The sequence below is a fragment of the Cervus canadensis genome, chromosome 32 (genome assembly GCF_019320065.1).
Source record: "Cervus canadensis isolate Bull #8, Minnesota chromosome 32, ASM1932006v1, whole genome shotgun sequence".
NCBI lineage: Eukaryota > Metazoa > Chordata > Mammalia > Artiodactyla > Cervidae > Cervus > Cervus canadensis.
Window position 1 is genome coordinate 13,855,398 of NC_057417.1, and position 20,066 is coordinate 13,875,463.

Below are 20,066 nucleotides of genomic sequence, written 5' to 3' on the forward strand. Positions count from 1 at the left end.
CACTGTGAAGTTGAGGAGGAAATCCTGGAGGAAATCCCTTATGAGCTGAAAACTGAAGGATACATAGGAGTTAACAGGAAGCAGCTAGAGAAGGAAAGGCAGAGAAAACAGGCTGTGCAAAGGCCCTGTGGCAGGAGGAATTGCAGCCTGGGGCTTGAGGAATGCACACTGAGTTGCTAAATTGTCTGAAAAAGACATTATTGTTAAATTGACTGAAAAGGGCACTGAGGGTCTTTACTTACCTTTCCTAAGAACATCAGGCCTTTAAAAAATTTCTAATGAAGTATGTTTACGTGGAGAAAGGTACACAAATTATAATATACAGTTTGACTGTTCATAAAATGAACAGACATGTGCAAATACCACCCAGATAAAGAAATAGAAAATTATCAGCCCCTTAGAAGTCCCCATGTGCCCCCTCCAAGCCTCTACCCTACTGTCACCTAGAGGTAACTATAAGTGACAATTATCCTAGCTTCTAACAGCTTGTTCTTGAACTGCATATAAACAGAGTCACACAGTATATGTTTGAGGATCTGGCTTCAGTGCACATGTGAGATTCCTCCATGTTGTACTTTGAGATTCATTCCCACTGCTGTGTAGCACTCTGTTGTGTGAATGACTTATTTATCCATTCCTTATTAATGGGCATTTGGTTTGTTTACAGGTTGGGGCTGTTAAGAATTAATTCTTGGGCATGTCTCTAGGGGCACATTATATGCACTTCTGTTGGGTACATGCCCAAGAGAAGAATTTCTGGTCATGGGGACACAATGTCCAGCTTCAGTAGATACAGATTAGGCCATTAAAAAAGTCACGGTGAGTCAGGCCTCTGAAAGTTCATAAGAGGATGATGTGGTGGTCTCAAGGAACAGAGTGGGTGGGGAGGCATTATGTCGTCCTCAGACCATGGTTAGACTCACAGCAGTCATCCCCCCCCAACCCAGATACCAGCCCAAGGTTAAGATTCTATTTTCACAGTGGTCCAAGCCATCTTTTAGGAAGATAGAGCCTCACATCATGAAAAAAAAAAAAAAAAACTTTCTCCTAAAGGCTTTGCCTGAAAAAGTTATTTTTTTTAAGTGACCTGAAAGAAATTAGCTTAGAAATTCTGAAAATACCAAAAAAGGTGAATAAAATCCCTCCAAATGAGTTTGCATTTCAGGTCATCAGAACCCTTGCTCTGATTTCCCTCTGTGCTACCCTCTCTCTGAGTCCACGCTCCAGTCATACCCTTGTCTTCCAGCACACCGGACTTGGGATCCACCAGTCCCTCTGCCTGGACTGTCCTTTCCTCTCAGCTCTCAAGTGCATCTCATCCTGCCTATTTAATCCTCAGTTTGGTCTTTTCCTACTCTCCTTTCAATCATTCTCTGTATTATGACCTGTTGTATTTTCTTCACTGAATCTGTTTCTGAGGTTATGAGTTTTTGCTAACTTTCTCAGTAGCTCCTGAGGGATAACAGAATATGCCACCTCAAATTCTACTACTTGGGCATATTATTTTGAATTAAAGGTACTTGAGAAACAGCCTGTGCAAAAAAGATGTTCTGACTCTTCTTTATCCCTCTGAAAGCAGGAAATAAATCTCCCATGTGGCGGTACCATCCCAATACTAGCAGGATAGATGACATCCTTATTACCACTCATAGGGATTTAAGGTCAAGAAGGCTATATAAACAAACCTGGTTACTTCCTCACTAATTTTCTACCCCAAGCTCCAACCCCTTTTTCTTGTCAATTGTTCACAACTTTATTGTTTCTTTGTCTAAAAGATATAAAATCTAGCTACTTTGATCACTTCTTTTTAGCCTCAAATCTTTGGGACTCCTGTACATATGAAATTAATTTTTCTTTCGTTAATCTCTCTTATGTAAATTTAATTATTAGACCACCCAAAGAACCTCGAAGGGAAGAAAGGAAAAGTTTTCCTCCCCCTACATCTTGTGATGTCTGGTTCATAGTAGGTGCTCAGGAAATCATGGAATGAATGAACGAGGTGAATGAATCATTAGACAACTCTGTTTGAGGGAACTTGATCTTGAACCCTCTTCTCTAGGATGGATGAACTCCACTTGGCCCCCTGGGCCCCATGGGACTGAGATAGCTCTGAACCTGGCAAACAGTTTGTTTTTGAGTGTCGGGCACTGTCCCTGCTATGCGGGTGCCTCTCCTGTTGCTCGGCTCTGAGCCAGAGGACACAGTGACAACTGAGGTGTGAATGTTGTGTCAATAATTAACTGGGGCCGTCACTCTGCTGCATATTTCCAGGCACAAGCTGTGAATGCATCATTAATTGAGGGCCTGGAGGCAGCCTGAATCTCCCTCCCTCAAAGGAGATGGTCAAAGCCAAGTCTCCCACCATCAGTCCTTGGAGACCAGAGGAGAACCTGAATTTGACTCAACAAGGACTAAACCCAACCTACATCTGAGGGAAGTTTTCATAGAAGTCACAGTGTAGGAGGCCGGTAAAGTACCATCACCCGCTTGGCTCAGGAAGGCCTGTCAAGTGGCAGAATTGGCACAAATCATTCTTTTTAGGAAGTGACAGATCAAGGCTGCCTCAAGTTTTCACAGCTAGTACTCATCCTAAAATCTGGGCCCTGACTGCATCCCAGTATCCCATTGCCTCTTTCCATGGCTGAGGGTCATACTGAGAAAGAAGGAGATGGTTAAGCCTAGTACAAATGAGAGCTGGCTTCTTTACTCCAAGCCTGCTGCGGTGGGGACCTTCTAATACCACCCCATTCAAACACAAAATATGCATTAAAAACCTAAGCATTCCAGGCCCTGGACTAGGGTCAGAAAAGTAACAGTCTGAGGATAATAATAACCACATTCTTTAAACTGTGGTTTTGGAGAAGACTCTTGAGAGTCCGTTGGACTGCAAGGAGATCAAACCAGTCAATCCTAAAAGAAATCAACCCCGAATATTCATTGGGAGGACTGATGCTGAAGTTGAAGCTCCATTACCTTGGCCACCTGATGCGAAGAGCGAAGTCATTAGAAAAGACCCTGATGCGGGTAAAGATTGAAGGCAGGAGGAGAAGGAGATGACCAAGGATGAAGTGATTGGATGGCATCGCTGACTCAATGGACATGAGTTTGAGCAAGCTCCGGGAGTTGGTGATGGACAGGGAAGCCTGGTGTAGTGCAGTCCATGGGGTCACAGAGTTGGACACGACTGAGTGATTGAACAATAATAACCACACCTGCCATTTACTTAGAGGACAGAACAATGTGCAGGAAGGATCCGTCAACTATAGCCCATGGGCCAAATCTGACCAGCCATCTAATTTTATAAGTTATTTTTATTGGGACAGAGCCACATCTGTTTGTGTATGGCTCCTTTTTCAGAGCATCAGCAGAGTTAAATTGTTGCAACAGAGACTGGCCTGTAAAGCCTGAAATATTTACTTTCTGGTCCTTTAGAGAAAATGTTTGCAAATCTCACTGCTTATTAGCTGGGGAGCCTTGAGGGTTATTCCACTCTCTGCACCTTATTTTCCCCACCTGTAAAAGCACCTCCTACACTGTGTCATGACATCTGAGAGGGGCCTAGAACAGTATCTGTAACACAGCAAATGCTTCAGACATGTGCACTTATCTTTCTTCCCAGGAACCCTCTGAGGTAGATATCTTTGCTATCCACACTTCACAGATGAAGAAATCAGAATTCGATGGGAGGGAGTGGCTGCTCCTCAGGTACATAGTTAGGATTTGAAGTCACAGTGTCAACCAGCTCTGGTAGCCTTTTCAGAGACCCCAGGAAAGGAAGTGAGATTGGATTCTGTCCTGTGCTCTCAGGTGAGAGGTAAGATCTTTGAGAAGGAAGGACAGTTACTGTGGGACCACAGGAACAGGGCAGGCACCATGACCCAGGCAATCAGGGGAGACTTCCTGGAGGAGGTGATGGTGACACTTCCTGAATGACGAGGAGGTTCCAGGCACTGGCTCCCAGCACAAAGAGGGCTCAGACAGTCTGGAAGTGGCTATGCTATAACCTTTTTACCCTTAAGTGGAGTGGACCTCACCTGTCCTTTAGGATGTGAGGGCATCCCAAGAGGCTGCGTAACTCCATGAGCAGATATGTACTTTGACAAAGTAACTTCGGGCTTTTATTTTTTTCACAGCCCTCCTCTGAACCAACACATCACAAAGGGCTCCTCACTTAGGTCAGTGGGTAGCCATGGAGGGTTATCAATGCATAGGAAGCAGCAGTCTTTACCCTTTCTCTCACTCCTTTCCTCTCTCCTCATCTCTTTCTCTTACTCCCTCACACACCACCCTCCTACAAACCAGCTGGGAGGAGGCTCCAAGTCTTTTATGCAATCTGCCCTGAGGCATCTCATACTCTGCGTCTGTTCTGAGAACCGCAAGGCAGCCTGCAGCCCCTGCACATGGTGGCCCTCTCCACTCCTCCCCTTTGGTTCTTGCAACCACTCTCAAATAGGATTTTTGCAAACATGCTGAATGCTGGGCCCTGCAAAAGACAGACTCAGTTTTCTGTGATTCAATCATTCAACATACACAATGGGAACATTCTACTAATATAGGAAGGGTTGTGTTGGGCATTTCTGTGTTCATCAGTTTTATTCCATCCATCTATCAATTTATCTACACATTCAGTTCAGTTCACTTGCTCAGTCATGTCCGACTCTTTGCGACCCCATAAACAACAGCACACGAGGTCTCCCTGTCCATCACCAACTCCCAGAATCTACCCAAACTCATGTCCATCGAGTTGGTGATGCCATTCAGCCATCTCATCTTCTGTCATCCCCTTCTCCTCCTGCCCTCAATCTTTCCCAGCATCAGGGTCTTTTCAAATGAATTAGCCCTTCGCATCAGGTGACCAAGGTATTGGAGTTTCAGCTTCAACATCAGTCCTTCCAATGAACACCCAGGACCAATTTCCCTTAGGAAGACTCTCAAGAGTCTTCTCCAACACCACAGTTCAAAAGCATCAATTCTTCTGCACTCAGCTTTCTTTATAGTCCAACTCTCACATCCGTATATGACCACTGGAAAAACCATAGCCTTGACTAGATGAACCTTTATTGACAAAGTAATGTCTGCTTTTTAATACGCTGTCTGGTTTGGTCATAACTTTCCTTCCAAGGAGCAAGAATCTTTTAATTTCACGGCTGCAGTCACCATCTGCTGTGATTTTAGAGCCCAACAAAATAAAGTCTGTCATTATTTCCGTTGTTTCCCTCCCATCTATTTGCCGTGAAGTGATGGGACTGGATGCCATGATCTTAGTTTGTTGAATGTTGAATTTTAAGCCAACTATTTCACTCTCTTCTTTCACTTTGATCAAGAGGCTCTTTAGTTCTTCTTCACTTTCTGCCATTATGGTGGTGTTATCTGCGTATCTGAGGTTATTGATATTTCTCCTGGCAATATTGATTCCAGCTTGTGCCTCATCCAGCCTGGCATTTCGCATGATGTACTCTGCATATAAGTTGAGTAAGCAAGATGACTATATACAGCCTTGATGTACTCTTCCTCCAATTTGGAACCAGTCTGTTGTTCCATGTCCAGTTCTAAGTGTTGCTTCTTGACCTGCATACAGATTTCTAAGCAGGCAAGTAAGGTGGTCTGCTACTCCCATCTCTAAGAATTTTCCACAGTTTGTTGTGATCCACACAAAGTAGATGTTTTTCTGGAACTCTCTTGCTTTTTTGATGATCCAACAGATGTTGGCAATTTGATCTCTGGTTCCTCTGCCTTTTCTAAATCCAACTTGAACATCTGGAAGTTCACGGTTCACGTACTGTTGAAACCTGGCTTGGAGAATTTTGAGCATTACTTTGCTAGCGTGTGAGATGAGTGCAATTGTGTGGTAGTTTGAGCATTCTTTGGCATTGCCTTTCTTTGGGATTGGGATTAAAACTGACCTTTTCCAGTCCTGAGGCCACTGCTGAGTTTTCCAAATTTGTTGGCATGTTGAGTGCAGCACTTTCACAGCATCATCTTTTAGGATTTGAAATAGCTCAACTGGAATTCCATCACTTCCACTTGCTTTGTTCGTAGTGATGCTTCTTAAAGCCCACTTGACTTCACACTCCAGGATGTCTGGCTCTAGGTGAGTGATCACTCCATAGTGGTTTTCCGAGTCATGAAGATCTTTTTTGTATAGTTCTTCTGTGTATTTTTGCCACTTCTTACTATCTTCTGCTTCTGTTAGATCCATATAGTTTCTCTCCTTTATTGTGCCCATCTTTGCATGAAATATTCCCTTGGTGTCTCTAATTTTCTTGAAGAGATTTCTAGTCTTTCCCATTCTATTTTTTTCCCTCTGTTTCTTTGCTTTGTTCATTTAGGAAGGCTTTCTTGTTTCTCCTAGCTATTCTTGGGAACTCTGCATTCAAATGGATATATCTTTCCTTTCTCCCCTTTACCTTTAGCTTCTCCATATATTTAACACTTTTTAAAAATTAAGACCTACTATGTGTCACACTGAGACACAAAATTCTTCAAAATTCCCCGACATTAAGATAGGGCTTGAGGGATTTCCCAGATGGTCCAGGGGCTAAGACTCTATGCTCCTAATGCAGGGAGCCTGGGTTCAATCCCTGTTCAGGGAACTAGATTCCACATGCCACAACTAAAATCCGGTGCAGCCAAATAAATAAAAATAAATGAATATTTTTAAAAGGTGGGGCTTGGTACATGTTAGGTTCTTAATAAAAAGGGTATGGAATAAGTGGGTGGATGAGTTAATGAAATGGATGGTGACAGAAGCTTTAGCTTCTAGTTTAGTAGTCACCCTGTCCCATACTCATCTTTGTCTAGCACCTCCCAGTCTCCCTTTTGATCAGTCAGTGCTTCCTTGGCTGAGACTGCATCAAGATCATTCTAAAGTGGAAGAGTGCAGTGGGAGTGGGGAGTTAGTTAAGCTGGGAACTCACTCTGGTCTTTTTAGTTTAGAAACCATGTACCTCACTGCACCATCTCATGTGCCTCCAGGGCCCACCAGCTCAGATATGGTGGAAGTAAGTACATGTCCACCAAAATCTATTTTTTTCCTTATGGTCATAGAGCGGGGCCTTAATTCCCAGTCTTTCAGTTGGATGGAGCCACATAACTGAATTCAGGTCAATGGGATGAGAATAGAAGTGATATTCACCACCTCCAGGTCTGGGCTATGGACCCCACTGGTGGCACTCCTCTGCCTCCCAGCACCAACTTCTGGCCAGACACAGAGGAAACAGTCAGAGAATCGGAGGTCCTAGGGGAGGATAGTGCCACAGGCTGAAAGGGACTTGGGTCCTTGAAAGATTGTGTAGACCAGAAGCCCCACAGCCAACCTTGCTACAACTGGGTTCGGTGCAAGCAAGACATAAACTTGTAATTCTGTTAAACCACTGAAATATAGATTTTTGTGTTTCCATAGTTAGCATTCCTTTGATTGACACACAAATACCATTACCTTGGCAGCTGATGGGCTGTGATCTGTTGCCCTCAAAAAACAGCTTCAACTCTGGGGCCTTCTTGACATCAAACTCCTTCCGAAGTTCCTTCTCAACTGTGATGTCCACTTTGCCAAAGCCAATCCCATTCTTGCCTTTGCCCATGATCTCCACGGCTTTGCCCAGCTCCTCAGCTAAGCTCCTGGATTGCTTTGAGGATGGATTATCTGAAAGAGCCAATAAGAAGACAGAACTCACTAGAACCTCTCCTCCATCCCATCTCCCAAGGAGGAGGCTTTGTTAAGTTTAAGCCTTTGTTAAGACTTTTTTTTAAAGTTAAGCCCTGCTTAACTCCTGGGTTTTTCTCATGCTCCACTGCTAATGGGTAGATTCAGAAATGTGACAGGATATCACAGTTCATGAAACTGATCAGTTTGGGAGATATGAATCAGGTTTTTTTTGGGTTCAGCAACACTGGAAACAATACAACTTTGGGCAATTTAATTTCTTAAAGACCCACATGCCTCATCAATAAAGTGGGGAAATAGTGGTTGCTTTGTGAAGCTGAGTCAAAAGATTTAACAATCAATTATATAGTGCTTATTACTTTCTAAGAGGTTTATGGGGATTAAGCCACTGAATCCTCCTAGTACCCCTATGGGGTGTGTGTGTGTGTGTGTGTGTGTGTGTGTGTGTTAGATGCACTCAGTCATGTCTGACTCTTTGAAACCCCATGGACTGTAGCCCACCCCCGTCCACATAATTCTCCAGGCAAGAATACTGGGGTGGGTTGCCATTTCCTTCTCCAAGGGATCTTCCCAACCCAGGGATCGAACCTGGGTCTCTCACATTCCAGGCAGATTCTTTACATCTGAGCCACCAGAGAAGCTTCTATGGTGGTAGGTATGGCTATTATTATCTCACTGTGATAGAGGAGGAAACTGTTGCATAATTGAAATGACTTATTTGCCCAAAGCTGCATGGCAATAGGAGGAGTAGCAGGATGGGACTCACTCGCTCTGGCTTGGGGGCTTGCTCTCTAACCTCCACTGGGCCTGTCCTTAGCATCAGGCCTGGCACTTGGTCAGTATATAAGGCCTTCTTATTAATACTGTTATTAGGGTAAAAATTCTGTCAGAAATCATAGTAGAGGGAGAGAGAGAGTGAGGAGGAGGGAGGTGAGAGGAGAGAAAAAGAGAGAGAAGGGGGTGGGTGGGGCATGGAGAGAGAGGGAGAATGAGCACCACCTGGTGGAAGTTCCTGGATCTAACAGAACAGGTTCTGCCCCTTCATTTGCCCGTATCTACATGTAATACGGCAGGGGACATGCTTGTGAAAACGAGACCAGATGTGAGAAGGGTAAGGGGGTGGGGGGAGGTTATGATGGCCCCCTACCCACCCAGCTCATCTCCTTGGTCCGGCGTGTTGAAGAGATCTGACACTATTGATCAGGATTCCTTGGCCTCTCACATTGCCAGGCGGTGGGCTGGAAGTAGACGTGAGGGGCCCTTTTCTGGAAAGAGCCCTGGGGGCCTAGCATGCTATCCCAGCAGCAGTAGACTTCCTGGCCTAAGTGGGAGGGGCTGAAAGGCAATCACGTTTGTCTCCCTTCCTCCTGACAATGTCATGAGACTGTGGGCCCCTCACTGGCTCTCACAGCCCAGTGTCTGCAGCAGGTGGGTTGAGCCAGGGCAGGGGGTCATTGATTCCCTTTTAAGCCAGAATGCTTTATGTTCCTCAAACTCCTTTGTCCATCTGGAGCATTTAAAACCAGTGCAAGTCACTTCCACTGCCATGGGCAAGTTCCAAGTACAAGAGAGAGTGCTTTTGTAAAGCAAAACCCAGAAAGCCAGGCCTGGGACAACTGGCACATGCCCCATTGCCAGTCAGCACACTGCTCCGGTGATGGAACCCAAATGAGAATGGTCACTTTCATTAAACTCTCAATCAATGGACAGGAAGTGTGACTTTTCTTCTCCCTTGTAGAGTGCCTGTCCACTGCCTGCTTTGTCACCCGCATTGCCTTCAACACCCCATCCCTCACCACCAGCAGGGGTTGGGCCTGTTGCCAGCAGCTCTGGCCTGCAGGCCTCTCCTCTGGCTTCCTCACAGATTTGGCCATGCCTGGCTCAGGGCTGCTGATTGACATAACATCCAAATCTGAGTTTCTAAGCTTGGGACAAGAGAAACACTTGGAATGATTGCCCAAACAGTGGAGTTTTTGAGGTTCCACCCATAGCCCAGTGCTTTTTGGTGTCTAGCATGGAAGTGAGAGAAAGAGACTGTAACCACTGGGGCGTGAGAGTTGGATGGATGGGACCTACTCGTTACAGTAATGGGATTCATTCATTCACTCATCTAACAAATCTTTTTTAGAATCTCCCATGTGCCAGGAAGTATTTTAGGTATTGGGGACTTAACAATGAACAGACTGGTAAAAATCACTGCTCTCATTGGAAAAGGTAGACAGTAAAGAAACAGGCTGTATTCTATGTTAGAAGCTAAGTGCTATGGAGAAAAAACAAACAGATATGGAAGTTGGGAGTGTCTGGGAATGGAGTTTAAGTTGGGAGGTAAAAGGAGGTGTCACTGAGAAGAGGATGGAACATTTTAATAAAGATTGAAGAAGATGAGGGAGCAAGCTGTGTGCTCACTCACAGGAGAGAGAGAGAGTTCCAGGCAAAGGAGCCATATGAACAAAGGCCTTGAAGTAAGAGAACATCAACATGTCTGAGGGATGACAAGAAGTCCACTGGGTCTGGCGCAGAATGAACTGGGATGAGGTCAGTTGACACAGGCCTTGTAGATCACTGAATAGACTTTGGTCTTTCCTCTGAAGCTTGTGGAAATGTACTAGAGGGTTTGGAGCCGTGTTAGATGTGATGACTTACATTTTTACTGGATTGTTTTGAATGTTACCTGGAGATTGGACCACAGAGAAAAAAGGAGGCCAGCTGGAGACCACTGTAATAATACAGATGAGAAAGTTTAATGGCTTGAATCAGGGGAGTAGCAATGGAAGGGGTGAGAAGTGGTCAGAGCCTTGAGGGGTCTTGAAGGAGGAATTGACAAGGTTTATTTATTGATGGATTGGAGGTGGAATATTGTAAATGAAAGAAATCAAGGATGACTCTGACATTTTGACCCGAGCAACCAGAAGGATGATGACAGTGATGATGATGGTAATCATTGTGATGATGATGGTAGTATTGATAACAAGATAACAGCATTTATTGGTCACTTACTATGCCAAGTACGTTGCTAAATGTTATGTGCATTATCTTGATTAGTCCTCAGAATAAGCCTAGGAGTCATCTACTATTACAGGTGAGGAATGTTAGATGAGGAAACAGAAACCCAGAAGTCTCACAGCTAGTAAGCATTAGGCCAAGACTCAGCTCCAAGCCTGGCTGACTCCAAACTCCATGCTCTAACTGACCTTGTAGGCAAGCCAGACTAGAAAAAATACTCTTTTTCCCTGGAGGGGTGAGTTTCCAATCTCCCCTGCTCTGGGTGGTTCATATCAGAGCAGATAGACTCTGGAGAAACAAATCTACTTTTTAAGTCCAGTCCTGTTTACTAGTTTCTATCTTTTTAAAATTTGCAAATCAATGTTTACCTCTGGATCCTTGAATGCCAAGCGTGTAAAGCTGAAATGAGTGCATACATCCTCAGGTCTTGGTGACTATGTCTCATGGGGCATGGAGTCAATTCAGCTGTACATTGGAACCTGGGCAAAGCAGTGCCCAGTGGACTGTGGATGGGCAGGGAGCCCTTTGCTGGGAGCTCCTTCAGTTTTAGCCCTCTTCAGGTTCTAACTAGGGTCCATTGTCTGGCACATACCAGATATTCAATGAACATGATTTCCTTAGGTTTCATAAATGAGAGACAGTTATGGTGGCTTACAGCACCTGTGGTCCAGGAAAGGTGTTTTTTAAACATCTCTGAACCTTAGCTTCTTCACCTAGAGAATGGGGATAGTGATAGTTTCCATACCTTAGAATAAGCCTACATAGTAAGCCAAGGTATGCAAAGCTCTGATACAGAAGTGCCCAATAAACATTAAGCATTATGATAACATGGGGGAAATTCATGGTCTCGCTCTGACCAGATGTTCTCTGGGGAGGAAGGATCCTATGTAGTTATCAGGGTTTTCAGCAAATCTGGTTCCTGGGGAAAGGAAGACAAGGGTGACAAGCCATCCAAACAAGGCTGAGGCCTATTCTGTGGCTCTCTCGTGGGTTTTGGGGTTGAGCAAATTGTACCCAGGGTCCCATTAGAGTCGGCAGTGGCTCTTGACAGTGGGCCTAGTGTGTGAATGTGTTAATGGCTAATGGACCTAGAATCAATGTTTGCCTGGGTCTTTACTAGGTAACCCCATGCTCCCTTTTTGGAGCAGTGGATGTGGGTCAGGAGAGGGGCTGATGGATGGGGAAGGTGTGAGTGTAGGGACTGGAGATTAGCTCCCAGCACAGGGAGCTGGAGTCTGCCTTTCTTTAGACTGTGGTTCTCAACAGGGCACATTGGGCGCTATCTGGAGACATTATTGGTTGTCACATCTGGAATGCTACCAGCACTGAGTTGGTAAAAGCAAGGGATGCTACTAAATATCCCACAGTGCACAAGACACCCTCCTCCCCCATCTCACACACACATACATAGAGAGACAGCGCTAAGAATTAGCCAGCAGAAATGTCAACAGTGCTAAGGATGAGAAACCCCACTTTAGACCGAGTTCAAGATCAAGCATGGAAAAGGATCATGAGTACAATACTCTCCCCATTCCATAGGATGCTTTACAGTGCTCACAGGTGATAAGGACTTCAGGATGGTCTCCAACTCCCAGCTCCTCAGGGTCCAGCCAGCAAGTTTCTTTGACCATTGAAAAGGCCTACAAAACTCTACTGATCTGCTCCTTACCCTTCTGATCTTATTTCCCACTACTTTTCTCTTCAGCAACTCAGCTTAGCCACTCTGCCCATTCCCACCTCAGGGCCTTTGCACTTGCTGTTCCTTCTGCCTGAAATTTTCTCAGGTTGCTGTTTTACTGCCTTCACGTCTTTGTTCAATTTCCATCTTCACAGGAAAGCCTTCTCTGGCTACCCTGTACATAACCACAGTCCCACTTGCACCACTCTTTGTACTTCCTAAGGGCTCTGCTCTGTTTTTCTCCATAGTACGTCTACCCTTAAGATATGCTACATTTTTCATTTCTGCATCATTTTATCTTGAGTCTCCTCTCTCTGAGCTTCTCTTGTGGCTCACCTGGTAAAGAATCCACCTGCAATGCAGGAGACCTTGGTTTGATTCCTAGGTTGGGAAGATCTGCTGGTGAAGGGATAGGCTACCCGCTCCAGTGTTCTTGGGCTTCCCTTGTGGCTCAGCTGGTAAAGAATCCACTTGCAATGCGGGAGACCTGGGTCCGAACCCTGGGTTGGAAGGATCCCCTGGAGAAGGGAAAGGCTACCCACTCCAGTGTTCTGGCCTGGAGAATTCCATGAACCGTATAGTCCACGGAGAGTCGGACACAACTGAGCAACTTTCACTTTCATTTTCACTCCCCTCTCCAGGATAAAAGATCCGTAAAGCAAGGGTGTCTGTTTGGCTTACCATTCAGTGCCTAGAATAGATCTGGCATATAATAAATATTCAATAAATGTTTAATGAATGAATGTTTCAATTATCAGCACTGTTTAAGAAGAATTGAGTGTTAGACCTGGTCTGCAATCCAGGCCTCATCACTTACCAGTTGTATAATTTTGGGCAAATCCTAAACCTTTCTGAGACTTTATTTACTTCATAATATAAGACAGGGACAATGAGAACAAGCCCAGTGCCTGGAATACAGGTCTGAGTAAATGGTCTTCCTCATTTTCATCATGATGATTGCCCCATTATCGCCATCATTGCCATCCTCTTCACCATCCTCATTTCTATACCATCTACATCATCTAATCTGCTCCCAAGGCAGACCCTTGCCACCTCTGCCTTAGGGAAGACTAATCAATGAACCTACAGACAGCTCCTATTAAGTTTCATTTTGGCCTCCTCCACTAAATGTAGCTTTTCCTTTTCTCTTGTCTCCTTTATGGAGAACACTGTGGGCCAAAGGAAAGCTCATTTATTTATCAACATCTCCAAACGCCTACTGTGCTCCAGGCACAATCCTAGATGTTAGCAATCAAGAGATGAATCAGTTTTGACCCTTGTCCCCTGTGGAACTCACAAGTTTAAAAGCAGTTTCAAAGCAGTGTGGCAAATGTTATGAATAGCAGGGTTTTCATAACCCTGAGTGAGCATGCCAGAGCCTAGGTGGGAGGGAGGTGAACACAGCCTCTTGACAAGGCAACTTCATGAACTTAAACCTCATAATCTAGCTGAAGAAGGTCAGGAAGGACACTATAAGTAGAGTGAACCTCAAGTGTAAAGGCCAGGAGGCCAGGGCCAGTGTGACCAACCTGGTAGCCACACTCAGGGTGTAGAGCACAGACTTCAAGTGGAATGGAAAAGTAGGCCTGGGTTAAATCAAGCAAAGGACACTGTAGCTATGTTAAGGAGTTTGGAGACTTTGGGATTTTCAATTAGGGAGTGATCCAATCAGATGTGCATTTTAGCCTCTAAGAACGATGTTGTCAGTGCAGACATGTTTGAAGGCGCAGTGGCCTTCAATAATCACTTCTGTTCTTCCTGTTCACATTTTTTCTTTTGAAAGGCTCCAAAGGCTTGTCTTTTAATGCAGCGTGCTAAGTCTCCGTGTGGCAAAGCAGTTTTGAAGATTTCATGGCTTTGTTGGATAGCTGGTCACCATATAAAGTAAGCTTAGAGAATATAAATCACCTGTTGCAATGAGCCTGTAACATAAGTCTCTTGATATTTTCTTGTAAATGCGGCTTTCTTTTTGTTGGCAGTCTTAGAATATTCTGCTATCTCATAATTCAGTCTTTCCCTCTTTTCAAAGAAGCTCCCCAGTGACACTCATTTTTTTACTCATTTTGGCTAGAATTAGCTTGTGAGTTTGCCAAAACTGTGACTGAGATAAACTCACAGTGTGGAAAAGAGGCAGAGACAGAAGTGGTAAATAAAATGGGCAGGCCATGCATGGACTAAAATAAGTGTCGGATTCTGACTTAAAACCTGCCACCAAGGTGCAATTGTACAATTGAAGAAATTCACCTCACTTGCCACTATAAAGTCTGCCCCCAGATGCAGCTTAATTGTCTCTTGCCACTCACTGATAGGGTTTTGATGAGTCTGCAAGCAATTGATTTATTAGGATCTCTGCCTCAGCTCATCAGGCATTAGATTCTCAGAACACACAACCTAGACCCCTTGCACGTGCAATTCACAGTAGGGTTTGTGCTCCTATGAGAATCTAATGCCGTCAGTGACATGACAGAAGGTAGAGCTCAGGCAGTAACGTGAATAATGAGGAATGGCTGTAAATACAGATGAAGCTTTGCTTGCTCACCCACCACTCACCTCCTGCTGTGTGGCCCAGTTCCTACCCCTGATCTAGAAGATGCCACAGTGGTTCAGGGAGAGAATGATGAGGTCATAACTATAGCAGTTATAGCGGGGGGAATGGGGAGGACTGGAAATTGCAGAGGGCTTCGGGAGGTAGTTTCAATAGGACTCAGTGAGAGATTAGAGATGAGACTAGAAAGGAGTCAAGAATGATCTAGGATTTCTGACTTTGACATTATAAAGATAGTCATGCTGTCAATCAAGCCAGGATGTGAGAAAAAGCAAATCAAGTAAAGATGTTGAGGTCTATTTTGGACACATGTGACATTGAGATGTGTGAGATATCCAAGAGAAAAGATGCCTCTGAGTGTTGGTTCTTGAACCTGAAGTCCTTGGAGAAATGAGAAACTGGGCAGCAGCTAAGGATTTGATAGTTACCAGGACAGTATTTCCCTGGGACAATATTGGAAAGACCTTTTTGTAAAGAGCCATTTACTCCTGGAAAAAAACAAAACAAACAAAACAAAAAACCACTTTTATAATGCTCGTCCTAAGAGATTCGTTTTTCCAAAGGTCATTTTAAAGGGTCTGCCAGCTTTTGAGAATTCATTTTTATTTAAACTGCGTATTTGAAGGAATCAAATTTTCAAATGAAATGAGTTTGAGTGTCTTTTAGATAGCATCTCTGCCGGTGTTCACCGAATTGAAATATCTGCTGGTGGGAAGACTTTAAAGTATTCAAATTGGTTGTTATTAGGTAAAATTAAAGAATATAAAATGGATTGGCTCCCTTCATAGCCCCAGGCGCAATGTCAATCCCTAAGTTATAAAACGTCAACATCCCAAAGAACCATGAACTTGCCCTTCTGCCCTGATTAAAGCAGAGTGGTCATGGACAGAGTCCTGCCTTCTCACACAGATAGGATAGGTTACCCAGGCTTGTCCACCTGCTGTGTCATTTTGGAAGCATAAATGAGTGTTGTGGTGTGTGCATGCAAAGTGTGTGGCTCTAAATCCTTCAATATCTCCACTGGTGGTCCAGGATTCAGGGATTAAGTTTGCAGCAAAAAAGAGAAGATGGCTTAGACGGCTGACCTGTGCAAACCATTAACTCACAAGCCACAGCAGGTAGAGCAGCTGTAGAGTTCTCAATTCTTCCCTGAGAAAAGAACCATGAACCAAATGTCCAAGTGGTGACCCAAGTCTTGATGTGGATGAGGGAGGTAGGGAACCAGCTGGAGGAGTAGTTCAGTAAGATGGAAATTATGTCCTGCTCATAGGCTCCTATAAAGAAAATGGTCCAAACTGGATCTCACCTAGGTCTTGCTCCATGGGCTGGAAGCAAAATCAGGTGTGCATTCTGACACTTTGAAGGAAACAAACCATTAACAGCCTGAACTGGATGGAGGTCAGAGGCTTGGAATTATTTTGATAGAACTTTACACAATAGGTACACTTCATGTTCAGTTCAGTTCAGTTGCTCAGCCGTGTCCGATTCTTTGCGACCCCATGAACCGCAGCACACCAGGCCTCCCTGTCCATCACCAACTCCCAGAGTTTACCCAAACTCATGTCCATTTAGTCAGTGATGCCATCCAACCATCTCATCCGCTGTCGTCCCCTTCTCCTCCTGCCTTCAATCTTTCCCAACATCAGGGTCTTTTCAAATGAGTCAGCCCTTCGCATCAGGTGGCCAAAATACTGGAGTTTCAGCTTCAACATCAGTCTTTCCAATGAACACCCCCAGGACTGATCTCCTTTAGGATGGACTGGTTGGATCTCCTTGCAGTCCAAGGGACTCTCAAGAGTCTTCTCCAACACCACAGTTCAAAAGCATCAATTCTTCTTGCTCAGCTTTCTTTATGGGTCCAGCTCTCACATCCATACATGACCACTGGAAAAACCATAGCCTTGACTAGATGGACCTTTGTTGACAAACTAATGTCTCTGCTTTTTAATGTGCTGTCTAGGTTGGTTATAACTTTCCTTCCAAGGAGTAAGTGTCTTTTAATTTCATGGCTGCAATCACCATCTGCAGTGATTTTGGAGCCCAGAAAAATAAAGTCAGCCACTGTTTCCACTGTTTCCCCATCTATTTGCCATGAAGTGATGGGACCTGATGCCATGATCTTCGTTTTCTGAATGTTGAGCTTTAAGCCAACTTTTTCACTCTCCTCTTTCACTTTCATCAAGAGGCTCTTTAGTTCTTCTTCACTTTCTGCCATAAGGGTGAAAGTTGGAAGGAGGCAAAATGACCCAATTCGATTTTCTCTCCTGGGAACTACGAAGGTTAAGGGCACAAAAAGAATGTTTTTGTTGTATGTTGCTATGAAGTGGCTGCACACGTCAGTTGAGGAAGCAATGGGATCCATGGTAACTGAGCTACTGATACTGTCACTGGCACAAAATGCCTGCTGATGCAAAGACCACCCCACTGAAGTGGTGTAACTCAGAGAGAATGTATCAAATGAGAAGAGACAGTAGTTGAGGAAGGGGCTGGGAGGCCTGAATTTCAGGCAGAAGACAGAAACTCAGATGCTAGAGGGGTGAGGCAGGGGTGTGACTATGTGGGGCTGGCTGACTAGGAATGTGGCAAACAGACAAGTGTGTTTTTTCTGATCACAAGGGGGAAATTGTCACTCAGCTCCAGCCAACTGTCACATTATAGGAATGTAAGCCAGGGCTTCCAGATCTTTTGGTTTTTCAAGAGCAGATGTAAATTGAATTTCAATTATGAAATGTCCCCAAATAGGGAGGCAAATAGTGGCAGTACACCGGGTGATTATGAAGAGTATGTGAGAACATTTAGTGGGGCTCTAAGGACAGTTCCTGCCACACTCTAAGTGCTTGCTATGTGAAAGTTGTTATGAACATCCCTTCCATCCTATCTCAGAGCACAGACATGGGTCTGTGTCAATGTCTCAGGAAAAAGAAGTCTGTTTCCTCCATCAAAATGCCTGCTGATGCAAAATCTGAAGAATAAAAGTAGGCATGCAAAATTCAGATGAAAAAGCTGATGATCTAAAAATCTCCACAGTGCCCATAACTGTGTCCCAGCAACTTACAATATTATTTAGCAACTTAACAACTTATTTTGTCTTTACAATAATCCAATGTGGCGCTTGTGTTTATACCTATTTTACAGAGGAGAAAACTAAGGTTCGGAATGGTAAAGACACCTGAAGGTAAATCCTGGCTTCTTGCCTTCAGTGGAACAGAGGAGCCAGATACAAATCAAGACCGAAGAGGCAAAATAGTGTCTTGCAAATGACTTAATTTCTCTGGACCTCAGTACTCTCATCTGGAAATTAAGGATGATGCTATTTTTAAAATTATTATTGAAATGTGTTCTCATGTATTTGTGCTAAGTTGCTTCTGTTGTGTCCACCTCTTTGTGGACCCCATGGACGGTAGCCTGCCAGGCTCCTCTGCCCATGGGATTTTTCAGGCAAGAATACTGGAGTGGGTTGCCATTTCCTTCTCCAGGGGATCTTCCCAACCCAGGGATTGAACCCACGTCACTTATGTCTCCTGCACAGGCAGGCAGGTTCTTTTCCACCAGCGCCACCTGTTTAGCAATACTTAAAATTCCTCTGGCTGCCAGAAGAAAGGGAGGCAGGTCTCAGCCCACCCACCACCCATTGCCCAGGAGTGGGGGACACTCACGGAAGAGCACCATCAGGAAGCGCGTCTCGTTCAGCATCTGAGTCAGGCCAGGAGGTGTTAGCACCATCAAGTTTTCCTCCACAAGGATATGCAAGGGCTGGGACATGTCAATGCTCTCATTCTTGCCATTCATCTTTGGTGAGCCCTGGACAGTGCCGACACAAGAGGCTACCAGCAGGAGAGACATCCAGCGCAGCTCCATGGCTGTCCTTCAAGGGCAGGAGAAAGAACAAGGACTCTTATCACCATGGGTGGTGGGGACCCACGTCATCACTCCCTCCCCATCTCCTTTCCTAAAAGGTCAGTCCTGATGTGGAGAACATGGCCTGGGCATGCCCCACTGGCTTCCTAGCAGTGCCCAGAGCTCAGCAAAGCAAGCTGGAAAAGGAGATGCAAACTTTGCCAGTGAGGTTAACCTTGGGGCCCATTGAAACTGCATGAGATTAGCTCAGAGCAGCAGGGTCCCACTCGGAGCAACAGAAAGCCAAATCACAAACCAACACTCAAGCCCACTGGCTCCCCAGACACTAGGTAAGAATATTTTTAGATGTGAAACTCAGTCCGGAATCCCAAGGTGAGCCTCTGGGTCTCAGAGATGACTAATCCAATCCCTATCACAGCCTCTGCTTCAGGCTCCCCCGACTCCTGCTTGAATACCTCTTTTGATGGGAAGCTTACTACTGGCAGTGTACCCCATTTGACTTTTGAGCAAATTTTCTCAAATGTAAATGTTTCTTTCAAAAGTAATCACCATAACGTACACATGTAAAAATTCCAAGCAACACAATAAAAAAATGTCAAGTAGAAAACAAAAATTTCTCCCATAACCCCACCCCTGAGAAAGTGGCTCAGTTTGGAATGAATCTTTACCTATGTTGAAAATGCCAGTGTGAATGTATATTTAAATGTACATATGTAAACATATTAATAAATGGAATTAGATAGGCAATACTGTTCATTGTCCAACTGTCTTACTCAATGATGTAAAATATATCCAGATACCTTTCTGATAAGAGTACATATTAGGTCTATAACATGATTTCCTTTCCTCTTTTTTTTTTCCCTCATTTTTTTTTCTTTTCCTTTTTATCTTTTCTTTTACTGTTCTTATCTGTTCAGATGGTTTGGGTCAGCAGTTGTCTCTCTTTAAATGCCACTCTCCCCAGTAACGTTTTCCCTGATAATTTAGAGGATAGGATCACTGTCACAGATCTTTGCATGTTGTGCTTAAGCACAGAACCATTTTCCTATGTGGCGTACAGACTACTCAAGTGTTTTGAACACGGCAAATAGCTAGTCCAGATTAAATTTATAAGGACCTCAATTTCTTTGAGAGCTGTATTCCTAGCACCTGGTATTTATGATAGGCAAATAAACATGAATGAATGAGTGGATATTTGATACATACCTGGTAAATATGTTTGGCACAGTATCTGAGGATTTTTTAAAAGTAAATATTCTAATGTAATTTTTTTGGTCTAATACTAAAATAACTGGTATTAGATAATTGGTCACAGT

At 44.3% G+C, this 20,066-nt stretch overlaps 1 protein-coding gene across 1 annotated transcript in view; it reads right to left on the reverse strand.

Annotated features, from left to right (window-relative positions):
- The window catches only part of PDILT (protein disulfide isomerase like, testis expressed), a 41,101-nt gene extending 22,351 nt beyond the window's left edge, over positions 1-18,750 (reverse strand). Inside the window, exons 1-2 of the mRNA XM_043456179.1 lie at positions 18,549-18,750; positions 7,439-7,645 (exon numbers count right to left, since the gene is read on the reverse strand). Coding sequence (XP_043312114.1) covers positions 7,439-7,645; positions 18,549-18,750 — 409 coding nt within the window. The remainder of the gene's footprint in view (positions 1-7,438; positions 7,646-18,548) is intronic.
- Between the last annotated feature and the right edge of the window lie 1,316 nt (positions 18,751-20,066).